Raw genomic sequence first — 20,272 nt, forward strand, 5'->3', positions numbered from 1 at the left:
ATACCCGGCATGGGTCACTGTGTGGAGTCTGCACGTTCTCCCCGTGTCTGCGTGGGTTTCCTCCGGGTGCTCCGGTTTACTCCCACAGTCCAAAGACGTGCAGGTTAGGTGAATTGGCCATGATGAATTGCCCTTGGTGTCCAAAAATAAAGGTTGGGTGGGGTGGGGGGATCGGGTGGGGGCATGGGCTTGGGTGGTGTGCTCTTTCCAAGGTTCGGTGCTGAGTCGATGGGCCAGATGCCCTCTTTCTGCACTGTAAATTCTATGATTCTATGATAAACTATCGAGCCACCAGCCTTGATTTCCTCTTTTTAAAATGTACTTTATTGCAAACGTGTGTTAAAGACAGCAACATATAAAATGCACATTCCACAAAATCACAATCCAGTTTGTACAATTTTTCCCCTTTTCACTCCCCCCTCCCCCAACGATGAACAGTCCCTTAAACATCATCATGAACAACCCACACTGCATCTCAATGCCCTCCGCTGATCCCCTCAACTCAAACTTAATCTTCTCCAACTGGAGAAAGTGAAAGTCATACAAGTCCCCTGCCAGGCCGCCATGCCCGCTGGCGTGTCCGACCTCCAATTTAACGGGATCCTTCATCGGGCAATTAGTGAGAAGAAGATCACAACATCGGCCCTCTTCCCCTCCAGAAGCTCCAGCCCGACATCCACCCCCACTACCTTCGATAATTGGTGGATGTTGAGTCTGGAGAAGGGTGTAATTGGTGGATGTTGAGTCTGGAGAAGGGTGTAATTGGTGGATGTTGAGTCTGGAGAAGAGTGTAGAGATAGCCTGGGTCACATTGAGATCCAAAAAGACGAGGTGTTGTGCGTCTTGAAAAATATTAAAAATAGATAAGTCCCCAGGGCCTGATGGGATCTACCACAGAATACTGAAGGAGGCAAGAGAGGAAATTGCTGAGGCCTTGACAGAAATCTTTGGATCCGCACTGTCTTCAGGTGATGTCCTGGAGGGCTGGAGAATAGCCAATGTTGTTCCTTTGTTTAAGAAGGGTAGCAAGGATAATCCAGGGAACGACAGGCCGGTGAGCTTTACTTCAGTGGTAGGGAAATTACTGGAGAGAATTCTTCGAGACAGGATCTACTCCCATTTGGAAGCAAATAAACGTATTAGCGAGAGGCAGCATGGGTTTGTGAAGGGGAGGTCGTGTCTCACTAACTTGATAGAGTTTTTCATGAGTTCACAAAGATGATTGATGCAGGTAGGGCAGTGGATGTTGCCTATATGGACTTAATTAAGGCCTTTGACAAGGTCCCTCATGGCAGACTTGTACAAAAGGTGAAGCCACACGGGATCAGGAGTGAGCTGGCAAGATGGATACAGAACTGGCTAGGTCATAGAAGGCAGAGAGTAGCAATGGAAGGGTGCTTTTCTGATTGGAGGGCTGTGAATAGTGGTGTTCCGCAGGGATCAGTGCTGGGACCTTTGCTGTTCGTAGTATATATAAATGATTTGGAGGAAAATGTAATTGGTCTGATTAGTAAGTTTGGAGGAATTTGGAGGAGTTTAATCCGGACAAATGTGAGGTAATGCATTTTGGAAGGTCTAATGCAGGTAGGGAATATACAGTGAATGGTAGAACCCTCAAGAGTATTTACAGTCAGAGAGATCTAGGTGTACAGGTCCACAGGTCACTGAAAGGGGCAACACAGGTGGAGAAGGTAGTCAAGAAGGCATACGGCATGCTTGCCTTCATTGGCCGGGGCACTGAATATAAGAATTGGCAAGCCTTGTTGCAGCTGTAGAGAACCTTAGTTAGCCACACTTGGAGTATAGTGTTCAATTCTGGTCGCAACACTACCAGAAGGATGTGGAGGCTTTAGAGAGGGTGCAGAAGAGATTTACCAGGATGTTGCCTTGTATGGTGGGCATTATCTATGATTAGCGGTTGAATAAACCCGATTTGTTCTCACTGGAACGACGGAGGTTGAGGGGCGACCTGATAGAGGTCTACAAAATTACGAGGGGCATAGTCAGAGTGGATAGTCAGAGACTTTTTCCCAGGGTAGAGGGGTCAATTACTAGGGGGCATAGGTTTAAAGTGCAAGGGGCAAAGTTTAGAGGAGATGTACGCGCACGTTTATTACACAGAGGGTAGTGGGTGCCTGGAACTCGCTACCGGAGGAGGTGGAGGAAGCAGGGACGATAGTGACATTTAAGGGGCATCTTGACAAATACTTGAATAGGATGAGAATAGAGGGATACGGACCCAGGAAGTGTAGAAGATTTTAGTTTAGATGGGCAGCATGGTCGGCACGGGCTTGGAGGGCCGAAGGGCCGGTTCCTGTGCTGTACTTTTCTTTGTTCTTTGTTCTTTGATAACGTCCCAAATACCGCTTCTCAGAATTTCTCCAGCTTCTTGCAACCCCAAAACATGTGTGTATGATTTGCCAGCCCCTGCCCCCACTTCTTGCACTCATCAGCCACCTCTGAAAGAACCCACTCATTCTTGCCTGAGTCTCATGTACCCTAAGCACTATCTTAAACTGGATCCAGCTCACCCTCACACTGGAGGAGGTTGATTTCACCCTGTGCATCACCTCACAGCACAGTCCCCAGTCTATTTCCCCCCCCCAACTCCTCCTCCCATTTGTTTTTGATCCTCACCACCTGCACCCTCCCCCGCTCCCCCAACGTATCCCCAATCTTATCGCCTCAACTCATCTGGCAGCAACAGTTGCTCCAATAAAGTGCCTTCCGGTAACCTGGGAAACGCCCTCCACTCTTTTCGCACAAAGCCCCTCATTTGATGGAGGACTCTTCCTCCATCCTGACGCACTCCGCACCACCCCCTCCTCCACCCCCCTACCCTCCACACATTCCCGCAATTGCCTCACCTTCTCCACATTCACCGCCCAATAATAGTGCAGCAGGTTTGGGAGCGCCAACCCCACTTTCTGTCTCGGCCTCTGTAACAGAGCCTTCTTTACCCTCGGCACCTTCCCTGCCAATATAAACTCCAAAATCACTGGGCTGGATTCTCCATTCTGAGACTAAGTGCTGACGCCGGCGTGGGAACGGTGGTGCATCGGGGGGAGGGCCTCGGGTAACATCCTGAAGCCATCCGATGGCGTACGCCGTACTCCCAGAGTACGCCGTTTTGGAGGGGCAGAGCATCGGAAAGTGGCGGCAACCCCAATTTCGGCGCCAACGTGGATTCTCCGGCCAATCGCCGAACGCAATTTCGGTATCGGAGACCGGAAAATTGGCCCAGACTGTCTCCAACAATAAAGATCGAGAGGGTCTGTAAAATAAATGGGACTCTTGGTAGCACATTCACCTTTACCACCTGCACCCTTCCTGCCAGTGTCAGGTGTAATATATCCCATCTCTTAAACTCCCCTAATTTCCTCCACCAACAATGTCAAATTCCACCTGTGCATTGTAGACCATTCCCTCATCACTCGAATCCCTAAATACCTAAACTTTCCCCGAGCTAACTTGAACCTACCACCTCTAAGTTGGCTCTCCCTGCCCAACCCCATTCACTGGAAACACTTCACTCTTCGCGACATTTAACTTATTCCCAGAGAAGGCCCCAAACACCTCCAATCTTCCCGTGATCCTACCTGTACTCTCCGTCCGATACAAACAACAGGTCATCCACATTCACCGACACCACCCTTCTCTCCTTCACAATCTCCTGCCACTCCACAGACCCCTGAGGGCCGACCCTATTGTGAGCGCGAGGAGAATGGTATCAGCGGACACCCCAGTCTCGTTCCCCTATACAGTCCAAAACTCTATGAACTAATCTCATTTGTACGTATACTTGCCACCTACATACAACAGATGCACCAATGCGATGAACTTCGGGCCAATCCCAAATCTACCAAAAATTGTGAATAAATGCCTCCACGTCACCCGATCGAAGGCCTTCTCCGCATCCATAGAGACAATAATCTCTGGCACCCGCCCCCCTGACAGATTCATAACCACATTTAACAGCCTCCTGATGTTGCTCGACAGCTGCCAGCCCTTTACAAAACCCGTTTGATCCTCAGTGACCACTGCTGGCACACATCCTTCCATCCTCCTCACCAACAACTTAGCCAGCACTTTCACGTCCGTATTCAACAATGAAATGTGCCTATACGACCCACACTCCAGTGGATCCTTCCCCTGCTTCAGGATTAGCGTGATCAATACCTGTGTAATGTCTCTGACAACTCCCCCTTCTCCAACGCCTCACTAAACATCCCCAACAAATGCAGTGCCAACTCTGCCACAAACACATATAAAACTCCGCAGGAAACCGTCCGGTCCTGGGACCTTCCCCGACTTCATCCCCCTAATGCTGTGAACCATCTCGCTCAGCCTCAGCGGCTCCCCCAACGCCTACCTCAAACTTTGGAAACTACAATCCATCCAAAAACTATCCCATAAGCCCTTCCTCTCCACCAGGCTCGGCCCTGTACAGCTTCTCATAATACCCTCTGAACACCTCATTCATCCTCCCCAGATTGGACCTATTAAAATATAAACAGAAAACACTGAAAAACTGTGAAAATAGAATTAATGGGTTGGATTTTTGTTTTGATCTCAGGAAGTCAATATCGAGTGAATTCCCATTTCTAACTCACTGTCACGTCGGCATCAGGCAAGAGGTGGCGACTTTGTGGCGAGGGAGTGCACTTATCATCTGGTGAATGCTGGCATTTGGGCTCCAGAGACTGGGAGTCCAATAGGTAGTCAGTTAGCAATGACTTCTCAGCAAACCCACGGTCTGAGGTGGGAGCTTTTGATGCAGGTTTGCAAGCTCGAGAGAGCACACTGAAGTGAAAGTGAACATTGTTTGATATAAAAAGATCACAGCTGCCAGACCATTAACATGAAGGGGTAACCCCAACACTGACATCCAGCCACCACATCTATGGCCAACAGTCTTGGCAGGTGTGGTCCCTTATGGAATTAAGTGTTGACCCTCCCAACTCTGTTTTGGGAGGCCACCTCCAGCCCCTGACCAGTAGGCTTCTGCTGAGTGACGTTAACTACCACCCAATTGGCCTGATAAGTTCTCTGATCGTACTGGGCAAGTCGCCATCGCGTCTCCCACTATTCCTGAAATGTCCCAGAGGTGCCAGAAACTCCTCACCCTGCTTTCCACCAATTTACAGGCATTCCTGTGTCCTGAGCCAGCTCGAGGAAACAAAAATTCTGCCAGGGTTTTAGGCTGTTAAACTTGAATCAAAACTGGAAAATGTTAGAGTTGAATAGATTTTAAGCAAGCCCAGAGGCTGAATAAACTTGGCAGGGAAAGAGAGAGGTGTGTATTAAAGCTGAGGGCAGAAGTGATGAAATTGGTGATAATGCAGGCATAAGGATTGAGTTAGTCTGTTTATTCAGATCTGTTGGGCCTGTTCAATTCTTGCTATAGTGTCCGTGAAATCCAATGTCAACTGTATTTGTGTTCATTGTTATGTGAGGGGACCATGTGACCATTGTGCCTGCCTTAATGTGTATTTATCCCTGTCCCTAAACACCTGCTTATATTTCTTCTTCTCTGTTGTGTTTCTCAGCAGCTCATTTTCATTGCAAAGTTAGTGAGTGACGCATTACCTTCTGGAAAGTGTACTCTTTATTTGCATATCCACTGCTTGTTTGCTTGTGCTGCAGTCAGCAGATGTAAAATGCAAGGGTACATCACCTTTAAACATTAAAGGGAAAACAAAATTCAAGTCAACAAGAAAGGAAGATTGATTCCACGTTTAAAGAACAGTGGTAGTCCTGATAGGCTTAAACAACAAAGACAAGACAGGGAAGCATAGATTCACACAATTTGATTGAGTCGATAAAGTAATAAATGGATTGATTTGTGTTCCTACTGACACATTATTTCAAATGGATATGTTGTGGACGATCAGCAATCCTGGGCAGAATTCACCGCAATCGGCGAATTGGCCCGACTCCGGCGCCAAGAACGACGCGAACCACTCCGGCGTCGGGCCAACCGGAAGTTGCAGAATTTTCCGCACTTCCGGGGGTTAGGCTGGCACCGGAGGGGTTGGCGGCCAGCGCTGAAGGGACTGCACGAGTTAGCGCATGCGCAGAACCGCAGCCGTGGTTTAGCGCATGCGCAGACCGGCCGGCGTATTCTGCCGCATGCGCGGGGGGTGGTCTTTTCCACGCCGGCCACGGTGGAGCCCTACAGGGGCTGGCGCGGAAGGAAGGAGTGCCCCCATGGCATAGACCCACCCGCAGATCGGTGGGCCCCGATCACGGGCCAGGCCACCCGACACCGCACCAGCTGGCCTACTAGCCAGGTCCCGCCGTGTGGGACCATGTCCAATCCACGCCGGCAGGACTGGCCAGAAACTGGGGCCTGGAAAATTGCCGGGGGGGCCGCTGCCAATGGCCCCCGACCGGCTTGGCGTGATCCCCACCCCCACCCGAAAACCGGCACCGGAGAATACATCAGTCGGCGTCGGAGCGGCGAGGCGGGATTCACGCCACCCCCCCCCCGGGGATTCTCCGCCCCGGCGGGGGTCGGTGTTTCTAAATTACACAAGGGCAGAAATAGGTCAAATTAAATTCAGTAAATTTTATTGTCCTTATGGAAATTTGCTGTCAGTACAATTGCTTACACATAACTAGCTAGGAAGAAAGACATACATAGCAAAGTAACAACCCATGTCACCACAGTGCAGTGCCAACATCACAGCCAAAGAGAATACAAAAGATAAAGGGCTGGAATCTCCATTTCATAGACTAAGTGCTGACGCCGGGACTAAATCACATGAGTTCTATGGCCCCGAAAGTGCCACCTGTTCTAGAGCAATTCAGGACATCCTAATGGGCTAGCACTTGTACAATTCCAACGAACACCAGTGATTGATTCGCCAGGGTCAGGATCGGCACTGGTGAGCCTGACAAGCAGGAGCTGCATCTCGGCCCTCCACTCCCCACACACCCTCACACAGCCATGAAGATGACACTGGTTGCATTGGAGAATGCCCATCCCATTGATGGGTCGGCTGGGGCCAACGGGTACCTCAGGTGGGTCGCATGGGGAGGCACCTATATGACCCATGGCACTAAGTTCATAGTGAGCAGTCAGTGGCACAACTGTTAGCACACTATAGCGATGTTGAACACTTTTCGTACTCCCTCTCTCTCCCTCAGCAGCCATGGTGCTTGTTTCCCGATTTTAAATACCACAAGTGAACTTCGCCATTGGTAATTCCTCCTGGCAGAGGTGGAGCATCGCGGGGGCCTTGAAATTGACGGGTCTGGCCCATTAATGATATGTCAACACCGTTAACTGTATAATTTGCATGCCCATGCCTGCATGCCATGTGGAACACGTTCGCGCCACTGTCGAGGCACTGAAGCATGCCATTCCGTGGTGCGCCCAGCACCTGCCTCGGATTTTGGCTGACGCTTGATTCTCCGCCCGATCGCATTTCCAATTCCGATGTTGCTGGACGGACAATCCAGCCCAAAGATTTTTTAAATGTGTGTTAGGTCTTCAAACCCCCTCCCCAGCAAAGGTACATTTGATAATTACATCCAAATTGATGATAACACTGTCCTCCTGGCCTCTTCTATACCAGGCATCAACAGTATATTGAGGAGAATGGACATGAGACAAGTACAGAGTTTTAACAGGCCATCTGAACCTGGGTTGTCACAGTCTGGCAGCAAACACTCAGCAATCCTTCTTTTAAAAAATTACTTTACGAAGGCATATACAATTTTAACAACTATTTTCAAGTGGAAAAAACAACAGAACAAATAACACCCACCCAACCCAGCCAACGTCGCCAACCAAAGTTCCCCAATCCCCCTTTCCCACTATTTCCCACCTCAACCATCCCCCCATGACTTGGCAATCCTTAATATCCTGCTACCTCTCTGCTACAAAAGATCTGAGGCCAAGGGGACTGCCTACTTTTGCTGGCCCAACCCACTCTTGTATAGAGGTATTCTGGCCCAAAAGCCCCCTGTTAAGCTCCGACACAGTGACTCAACATCTACACCCTGTACACAGAGGTCCGGCCCTGGTTGAAGAACCAATCTGGGAAATGGAGTATTAGGGAAACGATTAGTGCATTTGATAACCCTGAGTTGCAGTTGATGTAGCCAAAACAAACTGAGCCTTTCCAACATGACTGACTACTGCAATGGGGCTCTATCTTTCCATCCGCACAAGGCCTTCTTTCAAATCGCTACCATCATATTTTGGTATAAAATAGTTGCTTGTATAGTGAATAGGGTATAGCTGTTTGCAATCTAACACTTTGTGACTCCGGTAGCTTTTTAAAAAATGCTTTCATGGGATATGGACGTTACTGTTCAAGGCATTTATTCCTCTTCGCTAATTGCCCTTGAGAATGTGGTGGTGAGCTGGCTTCTTGAACTCCTGTTGTTCATGTGATGTAGGTTCACCTGTTTGAAGGGCGTTCCAGGATTTTGATCCAGCAATATAGTTCGGGTCAGGATGGTGTGTGGTTTGAAGGGACATTTGCAGGTGGTGGTAACCTCATGAATCTGGGAGGCGGTGGCATAGTGGTATTGTCACTGGAATAGTAATCCAGAGACCCAGAGTAATGCTCTGGGTTCCAGGTTCAAGTCCCACCATTGCAGATGGTGAAATTTGAACTCAATAAAAATCTGGAATTAAACACCCACAATGACCATGAAACCAGGGATGTGCAGATTAGGTTCTGGGTTGCAGGATCGGGCGGGGTGGACGGTGGCGTGTAAATGGGTAGAGTGCTGACTCGAAGGGTCAGTCCAGACTCGGTGGGCTGAATGGCCTCCTTCTGCACTGTAGGAAATCTATTCTATTCTAAAGAGATCGAAGGATATGGGGGGGAAAGCGGCAACAAGTTATTGAGTTGGATAATCAACCATGATCATAATGAATGGCGGAGCAGGCTCGAAGGGATGAATGTTTGTTTATTTCTGATATCATAAACCAGGAGGACGGATCATGCCATTAGGGTGCTCCCTTCAAATTTTGAGGAGGGACACACTACTTAACTGTCTGGGGTATTTTATGAATCATAATTGTTTAATTACAGAAGAAGTGCAAATATTTAACTTTAAAAAGCTCAAATTGTTGACTCACATTACCTAGTGTCATCCTTGGTTCAATGGCAGCACATTTGCCTCTAAATTACAGGAGTGGAGTACATAATTTATTCTGGCATTGTCATGCAGTACTGAGGGAGCACTGGGGCGAGATTCTCCGACCACCCGCCGGTTCGGAGAATCGCCGGGGGCTGGCGTGAATCCCGCCCCCGCCGGTTGCCGAATTCTCCACCACCGGATATTCGGCGGGGGGCGGGAATCGCGCCGCGCCGGTTGGCGGGCCACCCCCCGCGATTCTCCGGCCCGGATGGGCCAAAGTCCCGCTGCTAGAATGCCTGTCCCGCCGGCGTAGATTAAACCACAAACCTTACCGGCGGGACAAGGCGGCGCGGGCGGGCTCCGGGGTACTGGGGGGGGGGGGCGCGGGGCGATCTGGCCTCGGGGGGGTGCCCCCACGGTGGCCTGGCCCGCGATCGGGGCCCACCGATCCGCGGGCGGGCCTGTGCCATGGGGGCACTTTTTCCCCTCCGCCTTCGCCACGGTCTCCACCATGGCGGAGGCGGAAGAGACTCCCTCCACTGCGCATGCGCGGGAATACCGTCAGCGGCCGCTGACGCTCCCGCGCATGCGCCGCCCGGAGATGTCATTTCCGCACCAGCTGGCGGGGCACCAAAGGCCTTTTCCGCCAGCTGGCGGGGCGGAAATTCGTCCGGCACCGGCCTAGCCCCTTAAGGTTGGGGCTCGGCCCCCAAAGATGCGGAGCATTCCGCACCTTTGGGGCGGCGCGATGCCCGACTGATTTGCGCGGTTTTGGGCGCCAGTCGGCAGACATCGCGCTGTTTCCGGAGAATTTCGCCCCTGTTTTGTATTGTAGGAGTCTCCGGGCAGAATTCTCCCCCCCCCCACGCCTGGTGGGAGAATTGCCCGGGCTGTTTCCGGAGAATTTCGCCCTTGTTTTGTATTGTAGGAGTCTCCGGGCAGAATTCTCCCCCCCCGCCCCACGCCTGGTGGGAGAATTGCCCGGGCACTGCGTAGTCCTGCCACGCTGCCCCGACGCCCGCGCGTGATTCTCCCCCGCTCCCCCCAGAACCGGCGCAGCGAGAATCACGGCTGGCCGCTGGGAGAATCGCCGCTTGCCGTTGGTAACGGGCGAGAGGCGATTCTCCGGTCCGGATGGGCCGAGCGGCCTGCCCAACATGACAGGTTCCCGCCAGCGCGGGATATTCTCCAGAAACGGCGTGATGTCCGCCGACTGGCGCCCAAAACGGCGCAAATCAGATGGGCATCGCGCCGCCCCAAAGGTGCGGAATGCTCCACATCTTTGGGGGCTGAGCCCCAACATTGAGGGGCTAGGTCGGCGCCAGACGAATTTCCGCCCCGCCAGCTGGCGGAAAAGGCCTTTGGTGCCCCGCCAACTGGCGCGGAAATTACATCTCCGGGCGGCGCATGCGCAGGAGCGTCAGCGGCCGCTGACAGTTTCCCGCACATGCGCAGTGGAGGGAGTCTCTTCCGCCTCCGCCATGGTGGAGAACGTGGCGGAGGCGGAAGGGAAAGAGTGCCCCCACGGCACAGGCCCGCCCGCGGATTGGTGGGCCCCGATCGCGGGCCAGGCCACCGTGGGGGCACCCCCCGGGGCCAGATGGCCCCGCGCCCCCCCAGGACCCCGGAGCCCGCCCGCGCCGCCTTGTCCCGCTGGTAAGGTAGGTGGTTTAATTTACGCCGGCGGGACAGGCATTTTAGCGGTGGGTCTTCGGCCCATCCGAGCCGGAGAATCGAGTGGGGGGGCCCGCCAACCGGCGCGGCGCGATACCCGCCCCCGTTGAATCTCCAGTGCCGGAGACTTCGGCAACCGGCGGGGGCGGGATTCCCGCCAGCCCCCGGCGATTCTCCGACCTGGCGGGGGGTCGGAGAATCTCGCCCTTGGTCGCTGTCGGCGGGAACAGCGCGGGAATGCTGAGGGGGCCTGTGGGGGGAGGGGGGTTCCTGCACCGGGGGTGGGGGGGGGCTCAAAAGGGGTTTGACCCACGATCGGTGCCCACCGATCAGCAGGCCGGCTTCTCTGAAGGACGACCTCCTTTCCTCCGCTGCCCCGCAAGATCCATCCGACATCTTCATGCGGGGCGGCCGTGGGGAGAACGGCAACCGGCATGCGTGGGTGACGTCATTTACGTGGCACCGGTCGCGTCATTTACACGGCGCCACTTTTATGCGACGCCCAGGCCCGGCGTGAGTAAATGACGGGGCGCCCCTCCTAGCCCCCCGGGGGCAGGAGAATAGGGGGCTGGGAGCGGCCTCCGACGCCGGAGTGAAACACACCGGTTTTCACTCCCGCGTCGGGACTTAGTCTCCTGATGGGAGAATTGCGCCCTCCATCTTTAAGACCAGGGCGTCATTCGTTGGCCGCCGTGAATCCCGCCCCCGCCGGTTGCCGAAGTCTCCGAAGGGAGAAAAGTCGGCGGGGCGTTAATGTCGCCGCTGCCGTCGGAGAATGTCACGGGTCTGCGCAAGGCAGCCGATTTTCGGCCTGCCGATATTCTCCCTTCCGGATGGGCCGAAGTCCCGTCGACGTGATGACCGTTCACGTCGACGTAAATCAAACCTCCTTTTCATCGGTGTGACCCTGTGCTCCAGGTTCACGCCGACCAGCGTGGAGGTGAGTGACGGCCTGGGGGGTTGGCTCTGGGCAGGCGATGGCGTGGCCGCAGTCTGAATGCGTGAGGAGAGGTGTGTCTCGGGTTGTGTGTGTGTGTGTGCGGCGCGGGGGGGGTGGTTAGAATAGGATGGGCTCCGGGGGAGTGCCGGGAGGGGGTCCGTGCCGGGGAGGGGGATGGGGGGGGGTCCGTGCCGGGGTGGAGGTTGGGGGGGGTCCATGCCGGGGTGGAGGTTGGGGGGGGGGTCCGTGCCGGAGAGGGGGATGGGGGGTCCGTGCCGGGGTGGAGGTTGGGGGGGGGGGTCCGTGCCGGGGATGGAGGTTGGGGGGGGGTCCGTGCCGGGGAGGGGGTTGGGGGGGGTCCGTGCCGGGGTGGAGGTTGGGGGGGGGGTCCGTACAGGGAAGGGGGATGGGGGGTCCATGCCGGGGAGGGGGATGGGGGGTCCGTGCCGGGGAGGGGGATGCGAGGGCAAGTGAGTTGGTCCACCTGGCCAGGTGCCAGCCTCCAACTGTTGGACCCATGCGGTCCATGCCACCTGGCTGAGGGGAGGAGGGGATATGGGCAATGATGACATGTCGTCGTTCCCCTCCCCCCCCACCAGGCCGTCATGTTTTCCGATCATCCAGCGATGTTGGCCGCCCTGGTGGCAGCCGCTCTTGTCTATGTTGCCCTGGATGAGGAGGAGGAGGAGGAGGAGCGTGCCAGAGAGGCGGCGCAGGCTGCCGCAGAGGGACAGGCGGCAGCCGCCCAGGCTGGAGGGACACCTGACCGACAGGACGAGGAGGGGGAGGAGGACGTCGCGGCCCCACGGCATCGGAGGCACCCGAGGGCTCCCCGTGTGTACCGGCCCCGGCAGTCATACCAGGACCTCACGGACCAGGAATGCAGGAGGAGACTCCGGTGAGGCGGGAAACCGTGGCACACATCTGCCACCTGCTGGCACACCTGTCACCGCGTGGCACTGGCGGGGGACACCCTCTCCCCGTGTCCGTCAAGGTTACGGTGGCCCTGAACTTTTATGCAACGGGGTCATTCCAGGCAACGAGTGGGGACCTGTCCGGCATATCGCAGACATCGGTGCATCTGGGCAGTGACAGATGCCCTATATGCCATGGCGCACCGCTACATCCGCTTCCCCGTGGACCGGGCCAGCCAAGATGCCCGGGCCGTGGGCTTCTCTGCCTTGGCCGGATTCCCCATGGTCCAGGGCGCGATCGATGGGATGCACGTCGCCGTGCGGCCACCTGCAGATAACAGGGCCGTGTTCACCAATAGGAAGGGGACCTATTCGATGAACGTACAGGTGGTCTGCGACCACCGCATGATGATTCTGCACGTCTGCGTCCGTTACCCAGGCAGTGTACACGACTCATACGTGTTGTCGCGGTCATCCATCCCGGCATGTACGAGGGACGCCACCCCCGGCTGAGGGGCTGGTTGCTGGGCGACAGGGGCTACCCATTGCGATCGTGGCTGATGACGCCTATACGGAGGCCACGCAATGAGGCGGAGAACCGCTACAATGATGCCCATGTAGCGACTAGGGGAGTGATAGAGAGGTGCTTTGGCGTGCTGAAGATGCGTTTCAGGTGCCTGGACCTCTCTGGGGGCGCCCTCCAGTATCGTTCAGATAGGGTCGGCCGCATCATTGTGGTGTGCTGCGTCCTGCACAACATAGCCCAGCAGAGGGGCGATGTGCCCAGGCAGAGGAGGGCGGAGTGGAGGAGCAGCAGGAAGAGGCGCAGTTCTCCCCAGATGAGGGGGATGGGGGTAATGGTCAGGGTAGACGGGGTAGACACAGGCGGGTGGCTGTCCACCGTTACCGGCTGGCCCAGCGGGCACGGGACAGACTGATAGACGCCCGCTTCACTGACTAGATGGGCGTGGGAATCGGGTAGTATGGCCACAGACCGCACACCATGGCAACAGCCGACCACCCACACCCACCCATCCACCCACCCAGCACCCTCACCCCCCTCCCCAACCCCACCCACCCCACCCGCATGCACACCACCCCCCCCCCATTGCCGATCCACCTGCGGCACAACGGGCTGGGCTCACACAGTTGCGGGTGGACGCGTGTCTATTGCAGGCCATGGAGGATAATGACAACCCGCCCTGTGGTGAGCTCCTGGCTCTACATCGTTGGACTATGTCTGACCCATGGCCACAGTACCACCATCCACCCGGACCATCCCTGCATGCGGCTGTGACACTGCAGCGCACGGTCCCGTCCTCTGCCCGGGGGTTGTTGATGGCGGCCCAGGGGGAAGGGGGCAGATTCACATGGGGCTGAGGTAAGACCACCCCTCACACACACACTTGCGCTCAACGTACATTGACACCCCCGCACGCTTTGGACAGAGCACAAAGGCAGCTTCTGTAGGTGTAACATTGACTTTAATAACCAAAGGAGTTCATGCAAGTGCCCTAGCCCCTAAAACTCATCTGTGCCCTGCACCCCTGCCAACTTACTCAGTGTCTAATTGTTTGGCCTTACGGGCCCTTTGACTACATCTGCGTGGTTCCCCAGACGGTACAGCAGAACTGGAGGTGGACTCCTGTGATTCCTGCCCTCTGACACTGGATCCCTTTGGCGGCCGTTTCCTGGGGCGTCCTGGCCTAGATGGGCCAGGCTGCGGCCTGGGCGACTGGGATGGCGAGCTGCCAGCCTGTCCTGCCCGTTGCCCACCCGATGCACCTGGTCCGAGGTGTCGCGGTGTACCGGGACCTCCCCTACAGGGGGAGCCGGGATGGACCACACCACCTCCTCCTCCCTCGGGGTGCCCGATGGCCCCCAGGCCTCTACATGGGTGGGGGATGCGAACGGACTGGCCATCCGACGCCCCCCCGACATCTGGCGCTGCCAGTCCTGGAGGCCCGTGCTGGTATCGACAGGGGTCTGCAGGTTTGCAGCCATGGAGCCCAGGGGGTTGGCAAACCCTGTCTGTGACAGTGCGACGCTGGCTCGTACATGGCCACTGGCGCCGATGCCCTCAGCGATGGCCTGCAGAGATTGGGCCATGGCTTGCTGAGACTGGGCCATGGCCTGCAGAGGCTGGGCTATGGCGTTGAGCGCCTCTGCCATCTGGCGCTGGCACTGGCTCATAGCCTCCTGTGAGAGGGCAGCCATTTCCTGGGCCACAGACGCCGCCTGCACGGAAAGCCCCAGGCCTCGCAAACCGTTCCCCATGTCTGACACCGTCGCACCCATTGCCTCCACCGCGGACGCCACCCGTGCGGTGTCAGCTTGGGCGGCACGCATGACCGGCACCACTCCAAGCTCCTGGACGCGGGTGGACTCCTCCACCTGCGACTGCAGCCGCCTCAAGCCGCCCGTCACCCTCTTCGCTCGTCTCCGGGTCGGTGGTTGCATCGGATCTATGTGTGGGTGTGGTAACTCCAGGAACCCGGGATCCATCTGGGCGGCAGATGTTCGCTTGGGCTGGGCTGCCCTCCGACCGCCCCGCCCCTCTGCTGCTCCTATCTCCACCTGAAGTACCGGGACGGCTGTGCTGTGCGCACCAGTGAGTGTACCAGACGCCTCATCACTAAAGTGCCCAACCGAGGTGAGTGTTTCTGCGATGGTGGAGGGTGTTGGTAACAGCAGTGGCGCTGTGTCGTGCTCTTCGTCCCACTCTGAGTCTATGGCACGTTGGGGTGGGGGTTCGTCTCCACCCATCCACTCTGAGTCACTGTCCGGTATTTCGTCTTCCTGGGCAGTGCTGTCCCGGGTAGTGGTGTCCTGGGTAGTGGTGTCCTGGGTAGTGGTGTCCTGGGTAGTGGTGTCCTGGCTCGGATGCGACGGGGGCCTGTGGCTGCCCCCCTCGTCGCTGGGTGGTCGCTCCCGCACGTGACGGGGGTGTCGTCTCCCTGTTGCTCCAGGTCTCTCCGTCTCCCATGGCCTCCGAGGGGCATCCTGCGGGTGTCGCATGCTGGAGGGTGCGGGTCTCTCCGTCTCCCGTGGTGTGCGAGGGGCATCCTGCGGGCGTCGCATGCTGGAGGGTGCGGGTCTCTCCGTCTCCCGTGGCCTCCGAGGGGCATCCTGCGGGCGTCGCATGCTGGAGGGTCCGGGTCTCTCCGTCTCCCGTGGTGTGCGAGGGGCATCCTGCGGGCGTCGCATGCTGGAGGGTGCGGGTCTCTCCGTCTACCGTGGCCTCCGAGGGGCATCCTGCGGGCGTCGCATGCTGGAGGGTCCGGGTCTCTCCGTCTCCCGTGGTGTGCGAGGGGCATCCTGCGGGCGTCGCATGCTGGAGGGTGCGGGTCTCTCCGTCTCCCGTGGCCTCAGAGGGGCATCCTGCGGGCGTCGCATGCTGGAGGGTCCGGGTCTCTCCGTCTCCCATGGCCTCCGAGGGGCATCCTGCAGGCGGTCTGCATCTGCGGGGATGGGTGCCTGGACGTTTGGTCCTGCGATACACAATGAAGCATGCACGGTTAGACATCAGGCAGTGATCAGGTGATATGGGGGAGGGGGATATAGGGGAGGGGGGATATGGGGACGGGCTGTCGGTGGCTCACTTGCTACTACGCCCCCGACCTCTGCACCAGCAACCTCCCGGTCGTCAGGTCCGCCAGCCAGTTCCAGGGCCCTTTCCTCGTGTTCGGTCAGTGGCCTCTCATCAGCGGGGCCTCCTCCAGTCCTCACATGCTCCCTATTGTTGTGTGTGCGCTTATCCTGTGGGGGGGGGGTGGCAGGGGTAAAAGGCAACACTGTTAGGCAGGTATATGAATGCACGCCATCGGTTGCGCGTGCATTGCAGAGGTTAAGGTTAGGGCTGGATTCACTTGGGGATATGGGGGAGGGGGGATATGGGGGATATGGGGGAGGGGGGATATGGGGGAGGGGGGATATGGGGGAGGGGGGATATTGGGGAGGGGGGATATGGGGGATATGGGGGAGGGGGGATATGGGGGATATGGGGGATATGGGGGATATGGGGGAGGGGGGATATGGGGAAGGGGGGATATGGGGGAGGGGGGATATGGGGAGGGGGATATGGGGGAGGGGGATATGGGGGAGTGGGGATATGGGGGAGGGGGGATATGGGGGAGGGGGGATATGTGGGATATGGGGGAGGGGGGATATGGGGGAGGGGGGATATGGGGGAGGGGGGATATGGGGAGGGGGGATATGGGGAGGGGGGATATGGGGGAGGGGGGATATGGGGGACATGGGGGAGGGGGGATATGGGGGAGGGGATATGGGGGAGGGGGGATATGGGGGATATGGGGGAGGGGGGATATGGGGAGGGGGGATATGGGGGAGGGGGGATATGGGGGATATGGGGGAGGGGGGATATGGGGGAGGGGGGATATGGGGGAGGGGGGATATGGGGGATATGGGGGAGGGGGGATATGGAGGTGGGGGGATATGGGGAGGGGGGATATGGGGAGGGGGGATATGGGGAGGGGGGATATGGGGGAGGGGGGATATGGGGAGGGGGATATGGGGGATATGGGGGAGGGGGATATGGGGGATATGGGGGAGGGGGGATATGGGGGATATGGGGGAGGGGGGACATGGGGGAGGGGGGATATGGGGGAGGGGGGATATGGGGGATATGGGGGAGGGGGGATATGGGGAGGGGGATATGGGGAAGAGGGGATATGAGGGATATGGGGGAGGGGGGATATGGGGGATTTGGGGGAGGGGGGATATGGGGGAGGCTCACCCTGCCTGCTCTGACGAGGTTGTTCACCTTCTTGTGGCACTGGGTGCCTGTCCGTGGTGTCAGGGCCGCAGCGGTGACGGCCTCTGCCACTTCCCTCCACAGACGCCGGCTGTGGCGTGGGGCAACTGCGGCCGTGCCCGGGATACAGGGCCTCCCCCCTCGCTCCACCGCGTCCAGGAGCGCCTCCACATCCCGTGACTCGAACCTCGGGGCTGAGCGGCGGCCAGCCATCCAGTCGGGTGTTGCAGTCGGGTGTTCCGGTCGGGTGGGGGGGAGCAGCGCGGCCTTATGAGCCGTATGACGCTGCACGTCGTGAACCACTGCGCAAGCGCGGAGCCCGTTACGTCGCTGCTAGCCCATTTCGGGCCGGAGACTTTCGACCCATTTTTCCGACGTGACGCAAGTCGGATTTGCGCCGTTTTTTGCGCCGATTGGCGGACTTTCCGCCGATAACGGAGAATTTCGCCCAAAATGCTAAATTAACTTTATGTCTGCTTTCTCAAATGAATGTAACAGGTTTCAAGGCATTATTAAAGAGTTATTAAAGAGCAATTTGCTGGACAATGTTTATCCCTCAACCAACAACAACCAAAAGCAGATTACCTGGCATTTATCCCATGACTGTATCGCCTCACTATAGAATCTGACTGCCATGTTTGCCTACATTCAACAAATGAATAAAAATTTTAAAAATTCGAAACATTTTGGGATATCCTGAGAAGATGAAAGATGACATAAAATGCAAGTTCTTCCTGAAGTGGGTGGTTGTCATGCCATGCTAAACACCTGTCTTCTTCTCACAGATATGAAAAGAGAAAACAGCTGCCAATCAGACAGTAGTGGATTTCTGGAGGAGCCATTCATCCCACTGCAGGTGGGAAACTATTCGGTGCAAAACCTTGCCCAAAAGCAGCAATAAATTATCTTTCGGTGTTTTACGCAGCCAGTACTTGTTCTCAACCTTAGTTTTTCTCCTTGGTCCTAAGTATCTCACATGATGCCAGAAAGAAATAAGCAAATATTCTTGGTTAAAACACTCCCACTCTAATGAACTACTAAACTGCCGTTTAAGTGTTGAGATCTATATTGCAATATCTAATGATGTATCTCATCAACAACACACCTGGAGCCCCAGATAAACGTTCAAAGCAGCTATTATGAAAATGAAAATCGCTTATTGTCACAAGTAGTCTTCAAATGAAGTTACTGTGAAAAGCCCCTAGTCGCCACATTCCGGCACCTGTTCGGGGAGGCTGGTGCCGTGCTGCAGGTCTGCCTTGGTCTGCTTTAAAAGCCAACTCTTTAGCTCTGTGCTAAACCAGCCCCTTTTATAGGGTCAGATCAGCTCATGCAGTCAAACCAAGAGACCAACTCTTCAGACAGTACCATAGTTCAAATCAAATTCTCCCATTTGTTACATTTGGGTCACTGTCTGTGCGGAGTCTGCACGTTCTCCCCGCGTGTGCGTGGGTTTCCTCCGGGTGCTCCGGTTTCCTCCCACAGTCCAAAGATGTGCAGGTTAGGTGGATTGGCCATGCTAAATTGCCGTTAGTGTCCAAAATTGCCCTTAGTGTTGGGTGGGGTTACGGGTTATGGGGATAGGGTGGAGGTGTGGGCTTGGGTAGGGTGCTCTTTCCAAGAGCTGGTGCAGACTCGATCCGAATGGCCTCCTTCTGCACTGTAAATTCTATGGTTCTATATGATTCAGATTTCCTGCTTATTTCCCTTAACTCAGTAATTGGTTATATGTTTTTGTGTTGCCTTAGCTGGAGTACCACCCCACCTTCTGTTTATGCTGAGAGATGGAGAGGTGTAGGGAAGGTAATCTACAACTTATTGCCTGGGCTAGTGAAAGAGTGGCCACCAATGGTGAAGTGATTAAAGTCAGGCAGGCACAAGAGACCAGGATTGGAGGAGTCTAATCTCAGAGGGTTGTGTGGCTGGAGGAAATGACCAAGATAGGGAGGGGTGAGGACCTAAAGCGATTTCAATACAAGAATGGGAAATTTAAAATCAAGACTTTGCTTGACTAGAAGCCAAAGTAGGCCAGCAAGCACAGAGATGAAACATGACTTGTTGTGAGGTAAGGCATGGTCAGTAGTGCTTTTGATGATCTCAAGTTCTATTTTTCCTTTATTCTTTCATAGGATATGCGTGCTGCTGGGAAGGCCGGCATTTATTGTCCATCCCTATATGCCCTTGAAATGTATGCTTGCTGGTCATTTCAGAGGGCTGTTAAGAATCAAAACCTGGCCAGTTCAACTCAATTGGCTGGACAGCTGGTTTGTGATGCAGAGGAAGGCCAACAGCGCCAGGTCAATTTCCACACCGGCTGAGGTTATTCATGAAGGCACACCTTGCTCAACCTTGCCCTTTGCCTGAGGTGTGGTGATCCTCAGGTTAAATCACCACCAGTCAGCTCTCCCCCTCAAAGGGGAAAGCAGCCTCTGGTCATCTGGGACTATGACAACTTTACTTTTTTTACTATTTGCCCAGGATCACATTCTGCAGTTGTGACACATCACCTGTCCTGCCACTCTGCCATCTATGTTCTGCATTCATTAATTCATTTTTAATTAATTTATCATTAATAATCTGCTATTCCCAGGAACCTTCCCTACTTGATCTTCACACCCACACCCTTTGGGGAATAGTGAGGAGGAAGTGGCGGGAGGATGTCTATGCTGATTATCAGCCGATCGAACTATGTTGAATGATCCTTCTGTGACCAACAATTCCTAGTGTTGAACTCGAAAAATGAGCTTCTGGTCTAGTGATAGGGATGCTACCACTGTGCCACAAGGCCTCCTAATACATTCACTACTGATAGTAAAACTTACTACAATGAATAAAAACTTAAAATTAACAAATAATTCAGAAACT

The 20,272-nt window shown here is 55.5% G+C and overlaps 1 protein-coding gene across 4 annotated transcripts in view; it reads left to right on the plus strand.

The window, feature by feature from the left end:
* itprid1 (ITPR interacting domain containing 1) overlaps positions 1 to 20,272 on the plus strand; it is a 302,950-nt gene that overhangs the window by 208,342 nt on the left and 74,336 nt on the right. For all 4 annotated transcript variants that reach the window (XM_072467364.1, XM_072467365.1, XM_072467366.1 and 1 more), the window contains one exon: positions 18,193 to 18,263. In XM_072467364.1, the coding sequence (XP_072323465.1) occupies positions 18,193 to 18,263 (71 nt within the window). The remainder of the gene's footprint in view (positions 1 to 18,192; positions 18,264 to 20,272) is intronic.

The sequence above is a fragment of the Scyliorhinus torazame genome, chromosome 11 (assembly GCF_047496885.1).
Source record: "Scyliorhinus torazame isolate Kashiwa2021f chromosome 11, sScyTor2.1, whole genome shotgun sequence".
NCBI lineage: Eukaryota > Metazoa > Chordata > Chondrichthyes > Carcharhiniformes > Scyliorhinidae > Scyliorhinus > Scyliorhinus torazame.